The sequence below is a fragment of the Saccostrea cucullata genome, unplaced genomic scaffold, assembly GCF_032062105.1.
Source record: "Saccostrea cucullata isolate Sc308-1 unplaced genomic scaffold, CSIRO_AGI_Scuc_v1 ctg1998, whole genome shotgun sequence".
Classification (NCBI taxonomy): domain Eukaryota; kingdom Metazoa; phylum Mollusca; class Bivalvia; order Ostreida; family Ostreidae; genus Saccostrea; species Saccostrea cuccullata.
Genome location: NW_026918864.1, coordinates 101665 through 123879, shown reverse-complemented (window position 1 = coordinate 123879; position 22215 = coordinate 101665). Strand labels below are relative to the sequence as shown.

Sequence of the window (22215 nt, the reverse complement as noted above, 5' to 3'; positions counted from 1 at the left end):
ATTCTTTAACTATTTTACTCTTATATCTCAAAAAATTGGATATCATGAATTTTTTTTAATTTCAGTCCTATCAAGTTCAAGATAATAATGTTTGACTGTAATTCATAAATATTAATACTTTCAAAACTTTAAACAATGAAGAGGCACACATTAACCTCTTAAAATAAAATAAAGGAAACTGACCAGCCATCACTATCTGGAGAGTTGACATCACAACCAAATTCCACAAGAAATGTGACAATGTCATAATGTCCAGCACAGATGGCGTTGTGTAGAGCTGTGATCCCCTCATCATTCGGCTCGCTTACATTAGCAACCTGTTGGAGAAGGAAAGGAAGAATTTACTCTATGTTCTGTATCAATGTTACTGCTGAAAAGGTTTTTAAGCTTGTGCTCTTTATCATAAAATAGTAAATTATAACTTTCTTTCACAAGCAACTAACTTTGAACAATTAGGATGAAAGAGAGGGCTTTTCAAATAAAAGTTGCCTCATATCCAATCAATTAAAAAAGAAGGCAACCAAAAAGAGCATCGTTATATCAGTGATTTTTTTTCAAAAGGATGTAAAGCACACAAAGGAAGGCTGCATGTTTGCAGTTGCACAAGATCAAAATCAATCTATGGGGAAGACTCTTTTAATTAAAAATATATTGTATTATGACTTTTTTCAAACAAAGAAGCCCTTACCTGTGAAGCACACCTCTTGACCATTTCCACCTCTCCTTCCAATGAAGCATCCAGAAGAAGGGCTAAGGGGTCGAAGCTGACCCGATTTCCCGAACTCTTGGAGTGGCGGGATCGTAAATTGGTCTTTTTCTTGGGCACCACTTCCATATTTACAACCTCAGGAGAACTCAATTCTTGGTCATTTTTATCATCTTTGTCTAAATCGTCCATTAGATTTCCCATGTTGTCCACTGGAACATCCTCTGGGACACCCCCTATGAACGAGGTAGCCTGGGTGTTGTTGAGAATGTGGTTCTTGTCATGTCTGTCAACATGCTTATGTAGAAGTCTCACCATTTCTTCACTGTCGCTGCTGTCTGACGGCTTGCGGTGAATCTTCTTTGCCGGACGATTGTGACTTATTTTGTCTGATGTTAAGTCTGGATATTGGTGCCCTGTCGGATTAAATGTATGGATGTGATCATGAGTAATATGAGGATGCGGTTCTGAGCTAGGGGGTTTCTGACCGTTTTGAGGCCTGTTTATGTCATTTTCAGAACCCTCTTGCTTTTTGTCTGCCTCATCTCCCCTGGCAAGATTTTTATACAACATGTCCATATTTTTCTGATATTTCTGCAAAGCATCTGGCCTTAATCGTCCCATGTAAGTATTAGCTATCTGATTTTTGGAAGCGAAATTGATAGTTTTCGAGGGATTGTTAGCACCATTGTTCTCCACAGACTTTGCAGAATTCACATTACCTCCATTCACATTAGCGTTTTTCACATTAGAGTCCACCACTTGCTCTGGCGGTTTCCTCAGAGACCGTGAGGAGTCCACCTGATCCTCAGCATGTTTTGGCTCTGAGGGAATGTCTTTGGTATTTGAGGGTGGGGGAGGGGGTGGGGGAAGCCTCCGAGGGGGAGGAGCACCATTACTGTGTGAGGTATTACGGGAATCTTTGGTATTGTCGTTAGTTTTGCCGTTTTGCGATCCTTCACTGGATGCGGGAGAACTTTGCCCACTTCCTCCCTGTCTGATTTCCTCCTGAACATTAATTGTCGGCCCATTGGCCAGTCCCTGACTTTGTGCCCTATTTGATAATACTGAGGAACTGTATGTGGACCCATAGGGTCGGGGTGTAAAGTAGGTCAAACCTGTGGTGGCCGACCTGGGGGGTGGGGGTGGTTTTACAGGGTGTCCTGTTGATGAAGATACAGGTGGTTGATATCGCTGAGCTGCTTTAATGATTGATTCCGACACCTGTGAACTCGTCACCTGTCCTTTCTGATTTGCATTGTCTAGTCTAGGTGGTCTCTCAGGAGGTTTCGTCTCCTGTTTATTTTGTAAACTATTGATATTTTCATTGTCTGTTTGGTTTTTGGTTGGGGAAATGAGTTTTGTATTTGGAGGCAAAGTCTGATACTTCGGATCTTGTTTTGCAAAGTTCGATTTTAGATCTGCCTCACTTTGAATGGCGTCTGGAGATTTTCGGTACTGTATATAGGGTTCCACCTGAGCCACATTGCTGGGGCGAGGATTGTGATTGGCGTCCAGTTTTTTGTTGTTGTCCAAATTCTTCCTCTGTTCAGCTTGATGCGCTCGCTTCTTTTTTAGCCTCTCTTGTAGCTCATGAATACGATTGTCCATTTTGGATATCTCCTCTTTTCGTTGATTTAGCATTTCTCTGTGCTTGTTCAGTTTTGAATTCTGCTGATCATTAAGTTTATTCCGTACCTGAAAAATATTTTCACTTTAAAAATCTTGAAATTTCATAGCTAGTGTACTCATGCAAAACATATATCTTTAATTTTTCATCCAATTTCCAAAACTTATTTACATTTCTTCTTGAAATCCATCTCCAAAGTAAAAATATTTTCAATTCACTAAATCTTGTAATATGACACCTGATTAAATTCCCAGGTATACAATCTATTTCAATACTTGTTATATTTAGAGTACGAGTTTCCTACTGTATCGGGGATACAGGGCGGGGCTTGAGGCCTGAGCGATAGCTCTTGCTTTTTGGCCCCGCCCTGTATTTTTATACAGTCCATATTTTTCTATGACTTGTGACATGACCTTTCTAATGACCTCACTAATTTACATGCGTATTTGGGTACATATCTCTCACCAATCAGATGATTTTGCAGAAAGTTGATTTAGTATCCCATTTTAAGCATTCGCAACTGAAATGCCGAGAGAGGTGGACGTGCAGGTATTTATCATTTTAAAATAATTATTTAGGGGATGCATTATATAATTTGTTTTCCAAAAAAATTAATTTAGATTTGATTGCGTAGGTTTTTTTTCTCTATTCAGCTGTTGCCGACATTTTTAAAAAAAATTTAAGCTACGATTTAATGCAAAACATTTTAATATATAAGAATCATGTGGAAATGTTTTTGAAACAAAAATACTTCGGGAAAGAGTTTTCTGAAAGAATTGTCCGACAATGTCCTCCAACTGTCGCAATATAAAAAAAATTGAAATAAACAGATGAAAGGAAAGCGGGGGGGGGGGGGGGGGGGGGGGGGTTTTTTACCTTCATGTTTTTAATAAAATGTAGAGTAACCAAAGGGGATCCCAGCACTCATTGATGCCCTCCACTCAACCCTCCTGTGAGTTTTTTTTTCCTTTTCGCTTTCGTAAGTTATTTTTGCTAAACTTGTATACATACGCTTTTTAATTTATCAACAAGAAACGATAGCACCACATAGTGTCTTGGTTGGTTATAAATCCTCCCCCCCCCCGAAATATTATACGAGTTTCCACTTACTAGTATTTTTTTTTGGGGGGGGGGTCAAAGTAATCATTTGTGAACTGTCCAACACCCTCCTTTCTAAAATTTTTGAATCCGACACTAATAACTTTACGTTGTAATTCTTAATTCACCTCATATTTTGAGTAAATACTAACAGTGCTTTCATGGGAATTGAACGATTCTAATGTGTCAGTATACAGATTCAGCTTTCCGTCATCGCTAAAAATAAACCGTACTGTATCGTTGATATTTTGATGATACAGTACAGTTTCGGCTCATTTGCATAAGAAACGCCCACAAAAAGTGTTCTGTATCGCAGTTACAGTATGCTTGACTTCAAAGGAAAACTCGCCGAGTCATGTCACAATTTCCATTTACAGTCTACAGATGACTCATAATCTCATCCAGTTCTGAATTAAAGTACAGTCTGGGTCTATTTTGTCATTCTTCCCTAGGATATTCTGACTTAAAATTCTGACAAATTCACTTCCATTTCAAATTACAAACATGCAATTTAGATCAAGTTACATAATTCTTATCAAAAATATGAAGAAAAAGATCAGTAAATTAATTGAAGTTCCAGAGTAATTTTATAAATCTCAATCCCTACAAATCTTTTGGTATTGTAACTGAAAACCTTTTTTTTTAAAAAAAAACTCAATCCCTATATCCTATGAGCCTAGGATCTTTTTGGTAAAGTAATTGAAAACTTTTTTCTTTCTTTTTTCAGTATGCTTTAAGATTTTAATTTCAAATATTAAAGTAAATGCATTCCCTTACCATGAGTTCCTTCCTGAGTTTTTCCAGTTCTATGGCCGCGGGATTCTGGGTGCCGTTTTTGGCGCTGGCTCGTTCCTGGCGGATGGCCTCCAGCTGTCGCGTTAGATCCTCAACTTTGGCTACAGCCATCACCAGCTCCTTCTCTTTCTCTGTAAACAACGCCTTCACACTCTCCAATTCCGTGTCTACAAAAAAAAAAATATATTGTCGTCATATTCTGTGTTTCCTTACATGTAAGCATAATTCTCATCAATATGACTCTTGAGAAATCTTTTTTATCTTTCAAGGATTTTTCTTTGAAGTGCTCATATGAAAATGCTATTTGCCAGAAACTTGATAAAAACAGGAAATTCTTGTCCAAAAAAATATTACACAAGGCCATGTCTCTTCTTTGTTGGAGTTTTTACATCTTATATATTGGCAGTCAAGAAAAACAGAAATAAAAAACCAAACGGTAAAGAAAATTCACATAAACCTCAGTAGACTCTTTTTGCATGTTGTTCTCACAGACCCATAAGGGCCATAAGAGCCCTATAGACTTCTTCACAGAGTCATTGGCTTCTGTCACAAAAGGCTTATTGAAGAAAGGAGCTTGACACCTCTCCAAAGTATTTTAAACCTACTTCAATTCCCAAAGTACAAGACTGCAATTAAATGAACTCTACAGCTCTTCAATGTGCATGTGCGTAATATGCATGAGAAAGAAAAATTGCATGTCAAGATTTCGGATTTCCTTGTGTTGTTTAGATGTAGCTTAGCTATTTCTACCTCTTCTGATATATCTTTATGCAGTTATTTTGACAGGTGTTGAGTGTTGCAGAGTGTATACATAATGCTTCCTGAAATAAGGCACTAAGGTGATGTTTCTCGGTACTTTTTGCCTCAAAATATTGCCTATAGCTGAATAAACACTCTGTAGAGCCTGGAGGGACTTAACAGTATATATATGTATATGAACGCTCCTCTATTATTCAGCTCAATGATTGCTTTCCACTGACAAGGGCATCACATGAAAGTCACACAGAGACAAACCATACATCAATCTCTTTTATAGTCTCTCAACTTACTTTTATGGTAAACACTGTAAATTTCTGTGATATATGTACAGGTTTGCAAATTTTTTGTCATTTTATTTCATTCCATTCAATTCCACCCCACCCTCATCCCAAACCTTTACAAACATTTTACAAAATAAACAGGAAGACATCTCAGTTAAAATGTAAATATATATGAATTCAAATCACATGGGAATGACATTCACATAAATTCTGCCTAAATAATTCCCATCATAAGAACTTGGTTTATCTTGTATTTTTAGAAATACAATACCCTGACATTATCTTTTTCTTTTTCCTAGTAATTTTCAGATTTCCCCCATAAAATTTTGTCCAGATCTGGTTGGTTTCCGCTTTCAGTTACTTTTTTGACACCTAAATTACTGTTCAGTCGAGAGATTTTCTTCCTTCCATCTTGTTTATTGAATGTGACAGTAAAACATAAATAAGTCTGCCACAAAGGTTGTCAGCCCTTCTCAAACTTGTCAGAAAAGATGTTGAACTTTTATTCAGACATCTCAAAGAACTTTTATTCAGACATCTCAAAGAACTTTAAATTCATCTTAGAGGAATTAGACTTAGAGTTTTAACATAGGACTTCAGTTTTTTTAATGTAAATATTTGTAAATTGCCTCTTAGCCCATGTTTGCAGTAGATCCATTGAAAGACCATGACTTACTTTCATAAATACCATGCTTTTTGTTGCAGTATTATTGATTTTCATTTCAAAACATTTCATGTTTACCCTAACTTTGTAATGATTCAAGAAACACACTAAACATATTTGCCAAATTTGTATGCTCTGCTGAAATCAAGAAAGAAAAAAACACTCTCAATAGTTCCAATATTTGTGCGGAACAGCATGCAACCTTAATTTCCTGTTCCCTAAATTTCAATACTGTAAGGTCTGGAATTTAATGCTTGCTTACTGAGTGAGCCATTGGTGTTCCTGTGCTTGTCGACTTCTCCACGGAGAGCTCGGAGCTTTTTCAGCTTCATTTCCTGAGATTCTACTCGGTCTCGGAGTTTCTTGAGTCGGTCGCCCTCAGCAATGATGTGTTGCTGCCTCTGGTCCTGTTGCTTCAGATATTTCAGCCGTTGCTCCTTGGCCACCAGAACTTGTTGCTGGTGCTCGATTTGCTGCTGTTGCCTAGCAGCCATGTCCTGGAGCTCAGACAAAGTCAGGTCAACTCCTCCTGGCAACTGTGTCAAAAACAAAAAAAATAAATAAGCAACATGGAAAACATAGTGAAGTAAAAAATAATTATAACTTTAATGAAGAAAGATTTCATTAAAATTGTGATCATATCGTCCTAATAAATGCTTTGAAGCTCATGTCAACTTTGAACATGTTGAATGCTCTTCTTCATTCACTACAAAATCAGTTTTTTCCCTTTATTTCTAATTCTTTAATTGACAAACTCACGTAGGTTTTTAACTGTAAATAGGTATGTATATAAATTGATATAAAGTGATTATCAATCAAAAAATAAGTGATGCTCAAAAAACTAGGTCACCATAAATCCTAAGTCACCATCTAAAATATATGCTAATTGAATTCAAATTCTTTCCTCCCAGTCAAGAATGAGAGTTTTTCATTTTTATATATGCAAATTCGTAAAAATCACTGATAGGAATCAGGAATCAAAATGCGTGTCTAAAACCATTTCATTGTTTGGGGATAAAATCTACACAACAAAAAAAAATTCCTCTCGATAGAAATTTTTCAAAATATTTTAAATATCACTTATATCAATTATGTGTGAACAATTCTACTTGCATGGTTCAAGAAAAAAGGCCTGATTACTTTTAGTATTAGACTGTTAAAATCTTCAAAATTAAATGGCGCATATTTTTATAGACCATGCCCTAAACGTGTATACCTATCACAATTTCTAACACAAAATATTTACCAAACCACAGCCCAAAGCTTTATATAATTTTGAGAATGTTCCCAGAACCTAGACTAAAGTAAATATACTCTTTGGCCCAATGTAAGTCTTTATCATTGACTTAGCCACCTGAGCTCTGTAAAATAGGTGTCTATACAATCATAATTCAGCACTAACTCCACAATATACTTAATTACCAGAGTGTCACAAACAAAGCATCAAACTGTAAAGTTATGTAAGTTTATAGAACCAGGCAGACTTTATCACCTGTCTAACACAGATAATCTATCAATCAGATTGGGATAATAAAATAATCCTTAACCCAGAACATGTTACACCTTTCTGATGGACAAAATCTTGTGCAATTTGTCTACAGTACTTGTATGTTCCTAAAAATCTATTGTAAGAAAAAGAATGTGTTAGATTGTACCAATGATTTTACTGTGAGTGAGGATTTACAGTTAGACCTCAATATCTCAAACCCATTAAAAAACAAGGGGAAAAAAGTATTAAAACCAACATATTTGAGGATGAAGGATAAGATCACTTCTCAACACATCTAAAGAATTTGAGATACCAATACTCAAGATACCAAACATAAAATTGTATACTTCTATGGCACTGAACCACTAGATCAAATCATACATGTAATGTGTAACAAATTTCATGATAGCTAGAACTGTCAATTTTATACTTTCATTCTCTATGTTACAATGACTGTATTTACAAACACACACAGCTGACACTGTGACATGACATTTTATTATAACAATTCAAATTCATTTTTGTCCATGGTTGATAACAATATCTTTTTTGAAGGAGACTCAACTATTGACAGACTGCACTGTTACAAGTAACAGCAGTGATCATAAATATATCCTTGTTGATTGTAACATTTCAACAGAACTTTGACATTATAACAATTAAATCATTACAACTATTGAATGAAACATGTCACCAAACCTTATAAATCACACTTCTACACGTGTCACAGAGGTAGAAATCAATTAACGCAAGATTAATTAGCATTTCTTTTATCTTGAATACAGAGCCAATTCCTATACAGGGTGCTGTACAAATTAATCTCCTAATGCAGAAAATACTGCAGCAATAATTAAATCAGGCATGGGACAAGATATTAAAATAATAGTGTACCATACAAGCTTAGTTGTAGCCTGGCTTCATTTTATCAAGTTTTTTTTTATTCAGATAAAGCTTTGAGTTTATTTTTCTTTCCTGATCAACAAGGAACCAAGAAGTACTTAGAATATATAAGCCTCTAAACAAACAATTACTGACTTAACTTGTCACGATTATCTATTGATTTGAAGTAAACAACTGTTTAAATATAAAGAAAAACACATTCTTACACAAGCCTTTTTTCGATATTTCTGGATGAAGAACTTCAAACGGAAAGGCAGGTTCCCCAAAAAACTTAGATGTCTCAGTAGACCGTAAAAGATTATCTCGTCTGATAAATTACATGTGTCTTCTAAAAACAAAAACGGTGCTATCCTTTCTTAACAGAGATTTTATCACTTCAGTTCATTTAAAGTTCTCTTCCAATACCTTGAAATTGTATCAGTTTATTTTCTTTTAAAAGTTTGGGTGACTAAAATCCAACAAAACATTGAAAAAGATGCACAGGCTAATTAGGCCGGGTTTTGCATCAGTTCGTCATCTTTGCACTGATTCAACCTCTTTATTTAAAGACAGCAATTAAAATCTCATTAAATTTCACAAAAAGATCTAGGGCAGGAAATATCAATTGTCCGAAGATTGAATTACATCAAATAAACCCTGAAAACTTTAGCTGCATGTTCTTAAATCTTTAAATAAACAATTTTGGTCTCCTTTCTTAAATTGTTTATGCTGAGGTACCAGACAATGCTACAAAGAAAAATCTACCTCTATAATAATAAATAATAAAAATTAAGAGGATTTTCAGTCCTAATATCACATTATGATGTTGGCTAGTCGTTAAGAGGAATTCCTTGTTGTCTGTCAACAGAGAATTCTCTCACATCAACGTGCGGCTTTGGACAGGGTGGGGACAGACATACACGCAATTAAAATAGTAAACAACTAGAATTATTGATTAAAGTATCTCTTCCTTCACATATGAAAAATTTCTACCTAATTTCAAAATTATTTAGCTTATAGATCATCTATATTTTTTTTCCATAATTTTGGGGGGAATGACTAGAAATGTTTTACACAGACACCTACAAGTCATAATGGACACAATTAATGGTATATGTAATCATTTCCCTGTCTGGCCATTAGGAATTCTACGCACATCATACCTGGTCAGAGTCAAAGTGACTAACAACCACTGACCACTGAATGTACTTCTAGGTCACATACATACCACTGATAATAAATGATTATAAACTATGCTCATATTGAAATACTTCTGGGACATTAATTATGTCACCTTTCTATTTTATCTCAATTACAATCCAACATGTCACTGAAATGAATAGTCCCAAAGTAGTGCATCCTCGAATTCAAATTCTTTAAATATTCAAATTTGATATCAGCCGGTAACCGTTAAAAATTAAAAAATTTGAAACATTCCCTGTTCTACCTGTCTGAACACCTGTAAATTATGGGAGGGGGATGAGGGGGCACCTTACCATGTTTAGATACTTTTCTAGTTGTGAATTCACAAACTGAAGACTCCTAATATCCCAATCCTCCTCGGCACTATCAAACGAAAAACGTGAAGCCATGTTCCTTCATCAAACATGATTCATTTATGCTTTCACAGGTAAAAATAATCAACAGGTAACTAGACAGTTCAGGTCCCCAGTAATAGCTTCCTGTATACAAGCCCCGAGATCTCAAGGCCTTCCCCTTTCTTCTAAAACACTAACTTCTTTTCTCCCACTTATGAATAATTCCTTCTCACATGAAATGTTTTCCTTTTTTATCTCATGCCCACATATGTATCTGGCTATTTTTGGTGTGACCTCAGAATTCCAAGATGGCTGACTTGTAATAAACCTGCTCGATCAAGCGCGACTCTACCTGCCCCCAGGTGGGAAGAAAAATGTCTGTCTTACATCTCTTTGAATGAAGAGGATTATCAGCACTTTGTTATTGTGGCTCTTAAAAACCCTGAACAGTTTAAATAAAGGAGGGATTAAATCTCCTAATTACCAATAGCAGACAGAGTTGATCAATTCAAATGGCCAGTTAACAGCAGGTATTGACTTAATACACCTTTCCCTCTATTTATGGTCCTAAAAATTACGTATTGGAATACTTACATATATTCAAAGAAGCATCGAAATGGAACACTTTAAAATTTTCCGAGGAATTGATAATTTGTTAAACTTTAATATACCAAACGATTCAAGAGCAATGTTTCAATATAAATTATCTTTTATGAATATTAGCAAACACTTCACCTTAAGTTAAATAATTCATAATTTATCTGCAATTAACCAATATTGATTTTCCCCCCATTAACATGGTTTTCAAATAAAATTATTTATGATCCTCAAGTATTTAAAATATTTCTTTGAGAATATTTAAATTTGCAGAGCATTGTAAATTCTTTCTCATTTTCTTGATCTGAATATTTTACAATCAAAAATTGATAAAACATTGTTTTCCTATAAAATTTCAGAAAAAAAAGTTTTTAAAAATCCAAAATTCAAATAACATTGATAATTCACTGGCCAAAATTTAGAGAAGCATTGTGCACAGAGGGAGACAACTCTTGAATACTTCCCAAATTACAGGTAAAATGTGATAACATCAGAGTACAAAGATATTTTATTCTCCTCTATTCACCTGCCCATTTTACACCTTCACACAGAATCAATATTTATGACATAGAATTATATCTAAAATCAATATTCTTATTGTTCCACGGGGCTATTCTCAAACAAGATTTCACTGCAAACTGAAAGCTTTCAAGAATACAATGGGGTGGAAAGCACCTCCTAGCCATACATTTTAATCACAGTGCACACAGATCAAGGCAATGAAACCTGTTTGCTTTATGTGGCAGTTGTGCAAACTTTTGTGTCATAATATGTTTAAATTTGGATAAGAATTTTACTAAACTTATACATTTATCACAAGTAATTTAGATACAGATAACCCGTTAATTGGCCTATGTGTATAGAATTGAGTAAAGAAATGAAAACAACAGCTGCATAGAACATAAAGTCAGCATCTGCAAAAATATCTCATTTTCATTTCCAACTTACTGTTTTTCCCCAGTCTAAGATATACATAGTACTACATACTTTGAATACACAAAAAAAGGCAAGTATTTGTACCTCGTGAAGAGTTTACACAAATCCATTTCATAACATTCACTTCCAAGTAACACCTTTTCTTTCATACACTAAATCTAATCCATCATACTTTCAATAGTCAGTTAATTTTTTCTAACTAAATTTCAGTAAATGAAAAAAAAACATATCCTAGTTCCTCATCACTGCTAACTACTGTACCTTGACTTGCATGGGAAAATCCATAGCATTTCCACATGGTTGAAGCTCGATTAATGAAAGCCTATATCCCAAGAATCTTATCAGAACTGTTTATCCTATCACTGGTGAATTATGGACAAATTTCAGGTGAATGACATCTCTCACCCAAGGTCAGGAGGGGGGAAAGCTGCCAGAAATGCTATAAACTGATTGATTCTCCATTAATTCCTGCACTGTAAACACTCTCTGCTGCATCATATTCCCTAATTGTTAGATTAATCATTCCGTAAATCAGCCTCAGCTTGACCAATCATTATTGAGCTCCCGGTGAGTAGTCCACCTAGGTTAATTATGATCGGCAGGTGATAGGAACCACCTGACCCTTCCCTATATTAACACCTTTTAGGATCCAATTTCTACAAAATTTACTGAATGGGGATTGACATGAAAATTCCTAATCTCTTTCTTTCCTTGTCATTCACAAATTTCTGTCATATATCCTTTAATCGTAAATCTTGAGCTCCTTAGTTTTCTGAATAGAAACCAGTTTATTTTATGGATACCATCATAATTCAGATCTTCCTCTTGAATTTAATGTCACGGTTTACCCTATAATCCATTCTTATTACCTATGCCCTCCATTACTTCTTTCAAATAGCTGTGATTTTACCTATGTTTAGTAGGGCTGTAAGTAAAATCCTTCCTTACCACTGTGAGAAAATCAACCACAAATATTCCAAAAGATCGCATTGGCCATTAAACTTGTTTCACTCTGAAGAAATATTTCAATAAAACTTTGTTACATAAAAGATTTTAAATATTTGCTAAATGTTTCCAAATCAAATACCCTGAATGACAGGCTGAAATTAATTTCGATTCATGATTTTTTTTTCCTGAGCACAAAATACATATATCTATAGAAAAGTTTACCATTGTATGTCACATGTTCAGCAAACGGTGTCCCCTGGAAAACTACAATGCTTCTCACACATTACTGCCTACAAACAAGACATTTTCCTCAGACTCAGTCAATATTTGTACACAGGGGCCAGTCAGAGACAGGCTCAAACTATAAGTAAGAAATTGACTTCTGTCTGACCAGAATAATTAAATCTACACCCACTGACCCATAGCTCACTGCTTAATCCTTAATGAACTGTTTGTACAAGTCCGTTAAAGTCAAGTCAAAACATTCACAGCCCTACATTATGTTTTTCCACCAACTAAACTGTGGCTATAAAGAACATGTCAATTCTAAATGGTTCAAAAAATCAAGCCTACCAACAAACCGAAACAGGTATTTTTTGAGGAGTCTGTATCACTTTTCAAAATCACAAGATTCATGAGAAATTACTTTGCATGAGAAAGCAACATTAGACCCCTTTCTGTGTTTTAGGCGATTTCAATGCAATGTGTCAAACCGATCACAGAATTCTATCTACTGCATAGGAGATCAGCAACAATGATTATTACCAGTTTATTATTATCAGACTGCTTCATTCCTCTACTCAGTCCACGATCATGGAGACCTCAAAACAAAGAAGTGCGGGAGGTCCGGGACCTTTATCGTAATGACATAAAGATCTGCACAATTAAAATTAAAGATAGCAGTCCAACCTGTCGTCACATTACGGTATTCATGAACCTCTCCTTATATCCAGTACATTCTTCCTTCATACTGATCAAATACTCAAAATCAATAAAGATACCCCCATTTCTAAAACTATATAAGTTTGTTCAATACTTACATAGTACAGGGCATGTATCTGTTCAGAAACCTGTTGTTAACTATTGTTGGTGTGAAAGCTTCCCAAAATGACATGGTCATTTGCTGAATCCTAGCTTGATAGTTTCCACATTGCTTGTATCATATATCAAATGTTGAGAGTAATAGTGGCATAGACACCAAATACAATAGCCAGACAAAAGTTCTGTTCACAGGTTAATGAGTAATGAAATCTGTGTTCTTCATCTTATTTTCCAATTTTCAAAAAGGGACCACCGAAAACATATCTGTCAGGGTCACATCTGTCGAATGCCAAATCAGTGAAACTGAACAGGGATAACAACCAAACCTCTTGACAGCTGCTGAGTACACATAAAACACAATTAAAGGTGCTTAATATTCAAACAAATCCCCTCTCCTTGTCCATGATTTTGTTTCCAAGTGAACTGGTCAAAAGGTCTAATCAATAAACAATGTTTTATGAGCATTCTCCCTAACCAAGACTTTGTGTTTGATATCGACAAAAAAATAAAAATTATTTCCCTGCCTTGTAAATATTGACAGTGTCCTTTATGGTTTTATCCACTGCCGAGATCTAAATCATAACCCAATTTGCTTAATTTCAAACCTCACAAAAGCCTTTCCTTCTGTTAATTAACACATTGATTTTTTTGGCACAATAAACCATAGAATTCAATTTACAATCCAAAAATTCCTTTTTTCACTGATCAAGCACTCTTAATTATTGATAGCCTTTACTATAGCTAATGAATGAACCAACCTAGTACACTGACAGTATAATTGAATAATTACTTAATTCTTGAGAAGTTGGCACTCTACTACGCTGCATGACCTAGACTATACATATATGACCTTATGTTGTATTTCGTCCACACTTTCTTAATGGAGGAAAAAAGTAAAATCTTAACAATTTCTTCACTCCCTAATTAATAAATATATCGAGATCCTAATCATCTTAATAGGTTCTTAATTAGATTAAGTACCACTAAGTGCCCAGTCTGTGGAAAGAATGCCACAACACGGCACCAACGTATAATGTATTCTATCAATACCTAATGTACTGAAAAACAAGATTCCTTCAAAACAACTCCCTGAAGAATCTTGCATTAACAGAAAAATGATGACCCTTGTATACAATCCTTGTAAATCCTTCATTACATATTGAAACTCTCTTTCATAATCTTTCTAATGCAGCCAAAAAGCTTTCAGTATTAATTAAAACTCGTCAGAGCAACTCGTGAAACTCTCATTCTAAGAATCAATGACCTGTAGCTAGTTAAATTGAATTCCTCCATTCCACTTTGTCACAATGTCTCCATGGGATGTGTTCCACATGATTCATCCCTTCATTACACACACCCAAATCAGCTCGATTTCTAGCACACTTCAACAAGATGAGACTCAGCTGGTGCCACTATTGTAGGATGTGAATCACGCTGGGGGTAGGGATTCATTAATGGACAGCACTTCATTAAAATGAGTTTATATGGGAAATGAAAATTAATGAACTTTGGCTAATGAACTATATGGCTAATTGACTTTCAGCAAAGAATGTATTTCTTGGAGCAAACTTTATTTTAGGAATAAGATTGTGCTTGAAGTTAGACTCCAAAAAAGGGTTGAAAGGAAAAAAAACCCATACCATTCAATTTAATACCACATTACTGACATATTAGAAATCTTTTCTGCATATTGTTAACAAAAAAAGTTTCTAAATCTAAAGCTGAAAACCTGTAACTATGATATCTTAAATTCAGAAGCTTAAATTTGTTGAAAAAGAAAACTTATCTATTAGAACACTCAGTTGGAAAAAATATACATTATAGCTCACATACCATACGATGAAATCTCCCAAACACTAACATCTTTTTCGCTAAAATTTCTGAATGTGATCAAACCATCGTTTTAAAAATTGAACAAGACTTGTACAATGTATCTGTAACATACCAAACGTGACAACAAATTTCGTTCATTTGTCAGGTGGCTATAAATGTCAAAGATCACGAATCACTTCCTCGTCAGTTACTCCAATAAATCACACTACGATTAGCTTCTAGTGTTTTTTTCTCATTAAACATAATTTCTTATAAATATCCCACCCAAACTCACATCTTATCATGGTGAATTAAATCGTATCATGCAGCCATTACTTCTTGGACCATAAATTGCTCTGATGCATTAATTTCTTCCGTTTAATTAACACATGATAATGCATGCCAGGATTTAAATGAGAAAATTTGTACAGTGATTTCTCCTATGTTTACTCAAAAATTTATTCCGACATGCAAGAAAGCCAACTGATCACTGCAAGGTTGAAACTGATCCTGCACCTTTTTTTGCATTGCAAATAAACTTCTTTAGTGCATGTCAAAGTCAGATATAAAAGTGTAATTTTAACAAAGTTAAACCTTCCTTAAAATCATCCAGTTCTATCTATTGTTCTGTATAAAATCAAACTGCACTACCTACCCCATTGACAGGCGAGGGTACTATTTCTCCAGCTCCATTTCTCTGGTACGTTCTCTGACCTGGAAAATACAAATTAAGATTTCCGTCAAAATAACAAGCATGAATTACATCAAGCAGCTCAGGTAAACACATTCAACCTCCCTCGCTGTGTAAAAAAAAAAATACAGAGCACTAAAAACGTGTTTTGAAAATTAACCCAACATCAAATTAGCTACGTTAAAAAACAGAGGTATTATCTGCACAGGAAGATAAATAGAGTTCAAAGATGGTGCATAAATTATCTTATTTTTTTCACCCATTAACTGCTTCCATTGGAGTAGTTCTTCCTGATCGTAATACGCAGTTACTTTAATGACCCAGTCACCCTGAGTGAAAGTTAGGACCTCCATCCAATCTGCCAGAAATCACATCTAACAAATGACCCCATATACCTTAACAGTGACTTAGACCCTGACAGTTTTAGCACCCAGGGTGTCTCTTTAGTGGGTCTCAGGGACCCTGGGGTCACAAATTTCCTACACTTTCCTACATAACATTACCGATTCAACAAGAGGTTTACCTGCAAAATTACAAATTTATGACTGAGACATCAAAGAAAAATTCCACTTCTGTCCATCACTCATCATCACCCATAATTCCCTTGTTCTATTTCCACGGAACAAGCCAAACTCATAATAGAATTTATCAGATTTTATCTACATGTAATCCCCATTATCAAAGGAAGGAACCTGATCGGTATTAGCTTATCCTGGTACATTTTTATTGCCTTCAATTCGTGTAACCTTGCAGAGATAAAGATTTCTGATAAATGCCCACAAAACATAACAAAACCATCTCTCTACAAACCTCTTCTTTTACAAGTCAAAGGTATTTAATATCCTCAAATCAAACAGATATGGGTGAATATATTCATTCACGAGTAGTATGGCATTTCTATCTATACAACACCAGATCTGATCTCTAACTATACTCTGTTTGCTTTTAAAAAATGACAGGTATTTATCGTGTCACCTTGGAAGATAAATCTCAAGGGGTATATTCGATTAAGCGACACGGGTTACACGAGTCACTAGAGTTGTAAATAAAACAACCTATCTTCGACACGGGTGATCAACCCGTGTTACTCGAGTATACTCCTCAGTTTACCTGGAGTAACAGGTAAAAAAAAATGGCGGGAAGTGAAGTCGCATTGTTAATGCGAAAACTGTTTCTACATAAATATGTCAGTGTTTGTATTAGAAATTTACAACGTCAATGAAAAAAGTCTGCAATATAACTTTGACACCCCCTTTTTATTTTTTTTTTTAGTTTTTAGGTCAACCTCTTAAAATTACTGTTGTTTTAATTGACAGTTTTTTAAAAATATTTTTTTTAAATAAACACATTAATCCAGCCTTTTTTTTGTCTGCCTATAATTATTGCCCGAACCTCTAGATCCTGTTTTACAAATGAACTTACGACTAAAACCAAAAACTTATGTTGATTATAAATTTTTGAAAATTAACTGTTTTGGAAATTGTTACCATTAAACATTCTAAATTCTTTTCAAGAAGAATAAAATCGCAGATAATTTCTGGACTTTGTGATATGCACCTAAACACCGGTCGTAAGACCTCCGAATCACAAAGTCAATACATATTAACCCCCCCCCCCAAAAAAAAGGAAAGGAATGGAAAAATTGTGATATACTAGTACTGCGCGGGGTATATCGATAAAATCGCATATCCTTTGTAATAGATTTATTTCTATTTATTATTTATTTTGAATTCTTATAACTTGTTTGTTTATTTATGTTTGCTTGTCAAAAAATTCTGAGACTTAACATCTGTGAGATTTAATGCCCCCCCCCCCCCTTTGAAAAAAAATATTGGATTTCTGCGCTTACATTATCCCCTATAACTTTTTAAAGATTAATTTAGGTCCTCACTAACAAATTAATACTATTAATACTAATTCATTCCTACTATAGCTATATATTTTTGTCCATGCACAAAGCCGTACTAAGGAATTGGAAAGGTTTGATTTTTTTAATTATTTCTGATGCCATGGGAACAGGGGTCCATAGCAACTAATGAAATAATCACTGGTTTCAGTTTGCATGCAGACGCATTCCTGCATGACTGTCAAAAAATTTAAGATCATATTCCTGGCAAAACTATTTTTATGCATAAATAGAATGTCTGATCAAAAGGAGATTTATTCGCATTTTCGATCAAATATTGGGTTTTTTGATAATCGAAAAAAAAGATGTTTGGACAAATATATTTTTCTAGAGTTTCAATATATCAAAAGGCATATTATAAATAACAAAGTTCCACTGGAATCATTTCTGTTGCAATTTGTTTGAAGTTTGGGTGTTTTTGAGTTAGATTGACTGGATTAACTGAAATTGCTCTCACATTTGATCCTGTATAATTATCTTTAAACTGAATTATTAATAATAATCATTTAACTTCATAAGGTAATAACACGACATATCTATGTTGCGATTGTTAAATCTATAAAAATAATTTTAGTAAATCAATATGCATCTAATTGACAATTTTAAAATCAGGCTGTTTTACAAAAGAACTTACACCTAAGACCAAAATTAATTCTGCGATTTTATTCTTCTTACAGTGAAATCTTAGAAATATGGAGGTCAATGTGATGAACCAACTGGTTCTTTTTTTACAATAAATGTTATAAGTATATAGAAATACCTTTTCAGCCTTTAATTACTATCGTAATGATCACTGAACATTTTCACACACATATTGAACATTATTTTTACAGACTCAAAATTAAAATCCACAGCCATGTAAGACCATGAAAAACACATTAGCTTAGTTTTCTTTCCAACCGACGTCACATTTTATGTAAAAGTATTTGTCTCTCACATCCTATGACTTGCACTATATAAATGAAAAATGTCAGCTATGGTACTTTTCTGACCAATTATTGTGCCCCGTGTAAAATGTTACTGGGGGTTGGGGGGTTGGGGGGATAGATAGAGAATACAAGCACGTAGCAGCTGGTGGAAGCGCTTCCATTAAAGCTCTTTACGTTTAAAAAATCTTCATTGAAAGACCACCGATAGCTTCCTCCTCCTTTTTGTTACAGTAAAGCCAATCAAGGGTCAAGTCGTCTTGTATGAATAGCATTTGGTACTGAAGGAAGTGGGAATTACATCCCCTTCCTCCAAGTAAATAGGAGTTTCGTTTTCTTTCTCTGGCTTGCCCCCCCCTTTCAAACACGATGGCACGTCACTATCATATTTAATACTATTGACATGTATGTACATGTATGTAAAGACATTCTTATTCTACTTTTTTAATTTAACAAGAGGAGGTATTGACTTGTTAAATAATATTGCAAGGATAAATAATCTATAAAATACATGTTATAACTGTAAAAAATACATTTGTTGAACAATCAATTCAGCTTTGAGGTCTTGTATTAAATTATCTGCTATTCTTTATTGGATATTGTTTGTTAATCAGTTGTTTGTCCTGTTTAACCAAAAATACATATATGTTTTCCTCGCCATATTTATATAAACACTAAACAACACGAGATGTTTTATTTAGATCACCAGAGTTCAATCAGTGAGCATGCGCATATTTAACACTAGTGCGACACGGGTTGTCTTAATCGAATACACTCAAGATTCTTACCTGCTCTCATTCTATTTTCTCAAGGTTTTTAATTCCACACACATAAAAAAAAAATCAAATTTTATCCACTGAATAAAAAATCTACAGTACACATTCTATCTACACATCACTTGAAATCTATACTTCTCACTTCTCCTTTGAAAATAAATTGAAAGATTCCACAATGTATCATAAATCGCTTGCAGTATGAAATATCAAGCGGATTGGTATTGACAGCAATGTAAATGCACCCTATGGAACTTTTTATCAGATATTACAGGGTTTAACAAACAATCACTTGGTTCTGTTCCAAAACTTGAACGATCTAGTCCACAATTTTACATTCCCCAACACACACACACTGCAGCAAATGATTACGGTGTACCTGTTACAGTGATGGGGGACCAGTCAAAATAAAGGTCCACAAGTCCATAAACACTCCAGTCACTTCGAGTGCACTTGCCCCCACTCAAAGTCTGACAAACTGTTGTTGTGTTTTAATTTAAACCACATACCAATTCCAACAGACACAGTAAATCAAGGCATTCCACACCAGAAGCTTCTTCAGTCTGACTGTCAATCAACATTAATCAGATCCCAAGTCGTGGATCCTTGGAACTATAATTCAGTCCATTCAGCCACTCCTAATCCCAGAGATATCTGTCATCTGAATAATTGGTCATAAACACTAATTTCAACACTTGGGGTATTTGATGTAGACTCTGCTAAAATTATACCCAGACAAGAACCAGCAACTGACTTAAAGAATCCACACCCCTCTGTTGATGAAAATCAATTCAATTGTTCACAAAAATTCCTGAGCCGGAGTTTTATGTCCACATACACCAAACCCTATTGATCGATTTTCACCAAAATTCTTAACCTCTTGACACACAAACAAACACAATTAAAATTTCTATATTCAGAACTCAACAATAAGCGGGCCTGTTTATGATTATGTTGGTGGGCCACTTCCAATCAAAGTTTAAAGATTATTTTCTGGCCGACAGATCAAATGGTCAGTGGTCATTTAGTCAAAACAGTTACGCAGTAATCCCTCAATCTGCTCTATGTTGATGACTAGACTTTTATAGGTCCAGGTAATTCCTTTCTCTCTCCACTCCCTACCTATTGTTATCAGCTGAACATCTGACAATTTGTCAACAGCTCTACCTCAGGTATTGCCAAACATAAACACATGGAAAAAAAGTTTTCATTAGATAAAAGTTTCTCACATTCCAATTATTGTCTTTTAGTTCCTAGTTCCATGTAGGAGGTTCAAAAGAAGATTTGAATCTTCTTTTTTAATACACATTTATGACAGAATATCCAGAGTATTTTCACAATGCTGTGCTAAAAGAAATCCCACTGAATCAATGTTTTTTTAAATTTCAAATCCACGGCCATATTCCAAGTACATGTACTGTAGAAGTACTTTTTTCCGCGGGGTATTGATTTACGCTATGTACGCGGTCAGAAATTTTCCGCGAAATTTGTTCAAGCATATTAAATATAAATGTAAGGATTATAGCAGCAGTCAAGAAATCCGCGTAATTTTCTACCCGCGGATTAAACAGAAATTGAGATTCCGCGGAATTATGACCCCGTGGAAATAAATACGTCTACAGTATTTATATCAATGTGATGAAGAATGATACATTACTTCTCGACAAGTTTTCAATATTCCCTAAATTGATTTAGCTTTTCTCCTCTAAAGTTCTCCAGTATAACAGGCTACAAAAATATCTTTATCACATAAGGAATCTCCTCGCCTAGGGTAAATCCTGTTTTAATGGTAGGCCTAATTTTCTAAAGGGCTGTTCAACATGACAATAAAAATGCACTTAAATCACTATTTACAAAACTCAAAGCAATATTGGAATAACAGTTACTTCACTTAAATCATACCTACATTGAAGTATATACATCAATTACATTGAAGGAACATCCATTAAAGCTTGAGTCAGGAAATTTGAATTGCCCCATTAATAAAGATTATTTTTACCAGTAAAAAACAGGTGCATAAGATCTAAAAATGAAACAAAAAATTATCAACCACTTGATCTGAACAGGGAGAAAAGTATTCTTAGCGTAAACACTTCAGTGGAATCTATTACTGGAAACTCATATGTCTTCTTCTAAATTGTAAACAAAAAGATCATTTGTCAATTATTTTGAAACCAAATAAAAGTATATCACTTTACAATATGTCGATAGTGGGATCCAATTAGTAAAAAAAAAATATCTCATATTTTCTGACAACAAAATTAGGTACTACATATATTCATCTTTACATCAAAGTAATGTTTTTTTTTCTTCATAAAAAAATTGATAATCCTTTTAAATTACTAAAAGTAATAGATAATGAAATAATTAATCTGTTGATACTTTTTACTTAAAAATTATACTTGTCACTTTAATATAACACTAACTGATATTTTACAGTTACAAAAAAAATACTGTGAAATCACAAATTTTCGTGGGGGTTTAATTTTCATTGTTTTCAAGGTATGAAGAGACCCACAAATTCATGTCCACCACAAAATGTAAAATGTTACATACATTACTACACAAAAATTTTTTATCCACAAATCAAAATCCCTACAAACCAAGAGTTTTTACTCAAACCATGAAAATTTGACCCCACAAAAATATATGATTTTACAGTATTACATAATTTTTTTTTTTTTTAAATTTAGCAGCCTAGCTGGGAAGCACTCTATTAATCAAAGTATAATAAATAACATAAATC

At 34.4% G+C, this 22215-nt stretch overlaps 1 protein-coding gene across 7 annotated transcripts in view; it reads right to left on the bottom strand.

Moving 5' to 3' along the window:
• The window catches only part of LOC134272801 (apoptosis-stimulating of p53 protein 2-like), a 37664-nt gene that overhangs the window by 2967 nt on the left and 12482 nt on the right, over nucleotides 1-22215 (bottom strand). For 3 of the 7 annotated variants that reach the window (XM_062754984.1, XM_062754974.1, XM_062754980.1), the window contains exons 4-8: nucleotides 15829-15887; nucleotides 6196-6469; nucleotides 4212-4396; nucleotides 689-2404; nucleotides 184-317 (exon numbers count right to left, since the gene is read on the bottom strand). In XM_062754984.1, the coding sequence (XP_062610968.1) occupies nucleotides 184-317; nucleotides 689-2404; nucleotides 4212-4396; nucleotides 6196-6469; nucleotides 15829-15887 (2368 nt within the window). Of the gene's footprint in view, nucleotides 1-183; nucleotides 318-688; nucleotides 2405-4211; nucleotides 4397-6195; nucleotides 6470-9797; nucleotides 10181-11633; nucleotides 12085-15828; nucleotides 15888-16659; nucleotides 16719-19484; nucleotides 19825-22215 lie in introns of those variants that run through there. The other 4 variants (XM_062754995.1, XM_062755003.1, XM_062755010.1 and 1 more) reach the window with 4 other exon arrangements.